The sequence below is a fragment of the Arachis duranensis genome, chromosome 8 (genome assembly GCF_000817695.3).
Source record: "Arachis duranensis cultivar V14167 chromosome 8, aradu.V14167.gnm2.J7QH, whole genome shotgun sequence".
Taxonomy (NCBI): domain Eukaryota; kingdom Viridiplantae; phylum Streptophyta; class Magnoliopsida; order Fabales; family Fabaceae; genus Arachis; species Arachis duranensis.
The window spans coordinates 29,837,854-29,842,832 of NC_029779.3; the positions used below are offsets into that span (position 1 = coordinate 29,837,854).

Consider the following 4,979-nt stretch of genomic DNA (forward strand, 5'->3'; position numbering starts at 1 on the left):
TACCCAAAGCCAATGGGATGGATACGATATTTGTAGTGGTGGATCGCATGACTAAATATGCTCATTTCTTCCCACTTTCACATCCCTTTACGGCAAAGGATGTTGTTGTTTTGTTCATTAAGGAAGTGGTACGCCTCCATGGTTTTCCATCGTCAATTGTCTCCGATTGAGACAAAATATTCATGAGTGCTTTCTGGACTGAAGTTTTTAAACAGGCCGGTACTACCTTAAAGATGTCCTCGGCCTATCACCCACAGACCAACGGCCAAACTGAGGCGGTGAATAAATGCTTGGAAACCTACCTGCGATGCTTAACTGGTGCTAAAAGTTAAAGTCTAATCTGCTGAATTTTATTTAAAAATCTTTTGTTAGTCAATGAATTGTTATATACACAAAGAGAAAATATAGGAGAATAATATTTTTTCTAAACAACGTAAATGTTAAGTTAAAAAAAAGTTAATTTTAATTTTAAAATTCAAATTTTGAATTAATTAAGTTTATTCATGTTTAGTGAATTGAAAATACTTAGAATATAATCTATGGTCTACAATTTACATTGTTTACAATCTTCCTTATTCACCTAAGAAAATTGACACAAAATATAATTCAAACCCTCAATTTAAGTAATGACTACTTAATGAACTCAAATTAATTGGATGAATACGTCTCATAACCCAGACACGCACGCACAAACTTTTCTTAAGTTTGAAATTATGGTAAAGTATTATTCTATAATAATCATATCATGAGCTGATGAACTAATATTTTGGTTGACTAAAAGATAATTTGTTAGATTTTGGGGTGGGGCAGGGGGATTGAGGCGATGTAGTGAACTAGTGAAGTAAATTGCAATATTTCATTAACAAGTTTGTTTCGTTTTGGGATCTATAATTTGACGAAGAATTTATCAAAGAAGTATATAAACACATCCATTGATTATATATAATTCAACAAATACTAATGTCCTGGCTGCCGCAGATTTTACAATAAGAGAGAGCGATCATAGCATGCCAACATAGATATAAGATGGTACCAAGGAAATAAGGCTTGAGCTAAGCCTTGAATGGAAATGAATAATTTGTTGTTGACTATGATCTTAGATATTATTAAGGGTGGCTATGGCCTATAGCCCGGCCACAGAGCAAAGCATTACTTGGTATAGGGTACTCATCCCTCCATGAATTTGCAGGAGAATACACACGAAGGTAAAATTGCTGCCCCAAATATTGACGAGCCCAATTCTCTGACCTCACATTCCACATTCCTACGTTGTCCAAAGGTATGTATACTGCACTCCATGATTTGGGATACACCTATACATAATCACAAAAAAATTGAATTATAAAATTGTGCATAATCGCCTATACATAATTTTTACTATGATATACCTGAACTGTGCATCTAGAAATTGTGTCCCTCAAATTGTAATTTAATCTGCTTGCAGCTGACCACTGACCTCCATCCATTCTGAACATATAAAGATGTCATAATGTATATTAGTAACTACAAAAATTCTATTTATGCACTAAAATCAGCCACTAAGACCAATCATCAATGTACTTGTGTATAAATACATGTATGGTTTAATTTATTTTCAATGTATATTTGTATTCTAACATATTTTATACTGATCGCGCTAATTTTGGTAGCTGATTTTGGTGTACATGTAGGATTACTTAAGTAATTATTAGTAAGAAGAGAATATAAATGGTATCATATTTGCAGCAGAAACAGAGAAAATGAAGTTAGTTGGACTTACCCTACAACAAAGAAGTTGTGGCCATCAATATGCCAAGATTGCACATTGTCTTCAGGATTCTCAAACACAACCTCCACATAGCCGCGAAAATCAGCAGCCATGACAGAGGTCTGGAGGTAACCCCCGCCGCCTGTGGGATTATCCGGGATGCTTCCGAGGCTGAACACCCCCGAGATCTTGAAGTAATCCGCCAGCTTCAGTGGCGTATCGGCGGGGATGAACGAAACACTGTTCACAGCATATCTCTGCTTCCCATTGATAACTGGTGCAGAATTTTGAAGCCTGATTGTGCGGGTTGTGTTTATCATACCATAATGATAAGATCCTTGTGGATTAGGCCTTGGTCCACTTGCTGTCAGATTTCGCCTCAGAGAGCGAGCTTGTTCCAGGGACCAATCAATTTGAGTTGTTAGTCCAATAGTGGCAGGACCGGCAACAGTTCCGGCCGAGTTGCTGTATCGGAAAATGGAGGTAGCGTTCAAGACTTGAGAGGTGAATCGAGAGGTGACAACGATGTAGTAGTCTTGAGGTGGTTGATCAGCAGTTACCAACACCGACATACTCTGCCCCAAATGGATGTCAAGCGAGTCATACGTGTTCTGAAGAGTGTGAATGCCTTCCACCTCAACTAGCAGCATCTTATGCCCTTGGATTCTGAAATTGATGGAAGTCCCAATCCCCACGTTTGATATCCTGAATCTGTAAGTTTTTCCTGCCAAACAAGTAAACCAATCAGTTTCTTTATGTCAAGTCTTCTATCTGTCAGCATAAACTTTTGGAGAAATAGTTTTTATACCTTGATCAACTGTAAAGGTGTATCCATTGGAACCGCGACCATTGATGATAAGACCGTCAGGGAAAGGAAGGTCGCTTCCGCCGTCTAAAATTGCTCTCAAATCCTGCAAGAGTCAATACAGATATAACATTACATCGAAGACTTTTTTTTATCTGTTTTAACTTGATGCGTTAGAGGTGCTTACAGTGTGATTTCTCTTGTACCAGTCTCCTGCCAATACGGTGAAATCCCCGGCTGGAGGATCAAACGGTACCGGAATGACAGAGCGACTGTTAATTTTGAAGCCGCCGTAGCCGCCGGCCGCCTTGTGGAATGCGAGGGAGGGAAAGTAGAAGTAGCTGCCAATCTGATCCTTTACTTGAAGAACATAAGTAAAGTTGCTTCCTGGTGGGATTGGACAATTGGTACCATACACTCCATCCTGCCATGAATTTCTTCTCTGCTGCACTCCATTCCTATATACAAATATCACACCATCTTAATATACGAGTGAATGTTAGTGTCTCTGTGTTCTTTCTGTCAAGATAGAATACAAAATACACTAATTTAATGTATTTGTGTCTCTGTATCCCTGTCTCAATGTCCTGTGCATGTAAATAAACGCAGTCAAAGTTCATGATGATGTGCATCAATGCATAGCACCATTTAGTTTAAATTTCTTGTTATTTTCTCTAATCTACAAGAGAAAGCAAAATAGTTTATCCATTTTGCAATCACAAGTGCAAATTGTTTTCAACAATTTTATATTTCAATCAGGTTAAAGAACTACTGTTTGCATCTGAGGAATCAATCAATAACCATAAATCAGATAAGTAAGATAGATAGTTTTAGCAGTTATTAAAATTGAATTTCACTTGCTAGATCTAGTACTAAATGGGGTCACGTCACATGGCATGTTCACCTAATCAACAAACAATGACACATTTTTCTTTTTTGTCCAAAATGGGCATCATTTTCAAACTAACTTTGCAAATGTACTCTCTCAAGGTAATCACAATAATTTGCATCAGAAAGTAATTACAATAATACCAACAAAATAATTTAGAATACTAGTTATCCATATCTGGTTATCAAGAATGGATTAAAGAAGAGAAGTTACCAAGAGATAAGGAAAGGTTCATCTAAGCTATTGTAGACATTGATGATCAAATTATCATTAGTGACAGATTCAATCTGCGGCCCTGGGAACTGCCCATTTATCAATACCCCCTGCCATTTCATTCATGTAACAAACGATGAACAACATTCTTAAACTAACAAAAACAAAACAAAGACTTGCAATAATACATAAATAAAGAAGAAAAATGAAAAAAAGGGTACCTGTTGTTTAACACCAAGAGGATAAATATCTCCATAGGTAACATTCCAAGTGTAGAACCTATAAGGATCTTCACCAATTGAACATGTCACAAGAATCTGCACCACTAACAAGAGACACCACACTCTCATGAAGCAACCCATTTTTTTTTCTCTCTCTCTCTGAAAACCTCTCTCACTAAGATAATGTAACACTAGTTCTCAACTTTGAAGTAATTGAAACCAACAAACAAAACAAAACAAACCAAGCAAGCACTTTTCTTTTGCTTAAAATAATAACACTTTTCTTTTTCCCTTTTGCTTTGGAGCCTAGAGCTTTTCTCCAAAGAAGAAGAGAAGAGAAAAGAAGCAAGCGGTGTCGGTGAGTGTTAGCTTGTTTTTGAGCAGAGAAGTAATGTAATGAAATAATGAAGCAGGGCTAGTTGATGGTTATGTTTATTGAGACTCAGTCTCAGACTCAGAGACTGTTGTGTTGTGCTTGTGTCATGCAATGTAATCTATGATATATGAGCTGTATCCACCATTTCAATATTCTTAAAAAGAGTGTCAGTTCTACACCGAAATTATTGACCCTTGTATTGCACCCATGTTGTTCATCAACAATATTGAAATTGATATCAAACCTGCAACCAAGATAAGAAATAATAATGCATAAATCCTGACAATGATTACTTTTTTATCTAAAAACATAGTAACTCAACTAATATTTTTTTGTATATAAGTAATATGATATGATAAAAAATATTATTTTTATTGATATTTATTAGACTAATTCCTTAAGAAAAGGAAATCAAATATATCAATTTAAAATCACTTAAATAATTACCATTTTGATTAAAGTTACGCTTTCATATATTTGTTAATAATTAATATACAAGAGAAAATCAAATCACAATTGAAAATATCCCTAACATAATGAACAATATATACTTCAAGTATATTTGTTTATTATTTATTTATTTGGCTTTTATAAAAGATTTCGCGTATAACGAAAACTGTAAAATTCCTATAACGATGCAATGATATATATGCCACAGACAAGGAATGACGGAAAGGCACATGCTTTGTTTTGGATGGATGTACATAACTACATATATGCAGAACTTT

The 4,979-nt window shown here is 35.5% G+C and overlaps 1 protein-coding gene across 1 annotated transcript; it reads right to left on the minus strand.

The window, feature by feature from the left end:
* Nucleotides 1–903: 903 nt before the first annotated feature.
* Nucleotides 904–4,518, minus strand: LOC127741128 (L-ascorbate oxidase homolog). The gene is made up of 7 exons (XM_052252784.1): nt 3,876–4,518; nt 3,655–3,764; nt 2,740–3,010; nt 2,556–2,658; nt 1,760–2,471; nt 1,389–1,467; nt 904–1,313 (listed from the first exon to the last, which is right to left on the minus strand). The coding sequence occupies exons 1-7, from the start codon at nt 4,014–4,016 to the stop codon at nt 1,107–1,109; spliced, it is 1,623 nt and encodes a 540-aa protein (XP_052108744.1). The 5' UTR covers nt 4,017–4,518; the 3' UTR covers nt 904–1,106.
* Between the last annotated feature and the right edge of the window lie 461 nt (nt 4,519–4,979).

Excerpts from the sequence above, each read along its gene's own strand:
- LOC127741128 (XM_052252784.1), bottom strand. The coding sequence starts at position 4,016 with ATGGGTTGCTTCATGAGAGTGTGGTGTCTCTTGTTAGTGGTGCAGATT. Across the intron at positions 3,011-3,654 it reads GAACCTTTCCTTATCTCTTG|GAATGGAGTGCAGCAGAGAA; the intron begins GTAACTTCTCTT and ends ATTTGTATATAG. Across the intron at positions 1,468-1,759 it reads CACAACTTCTTTGTTGTAGG|AATGGATGGAGGTCAGTGGT; the intron begins GTAAGTCCAACT and ends TTATATGTTCAG.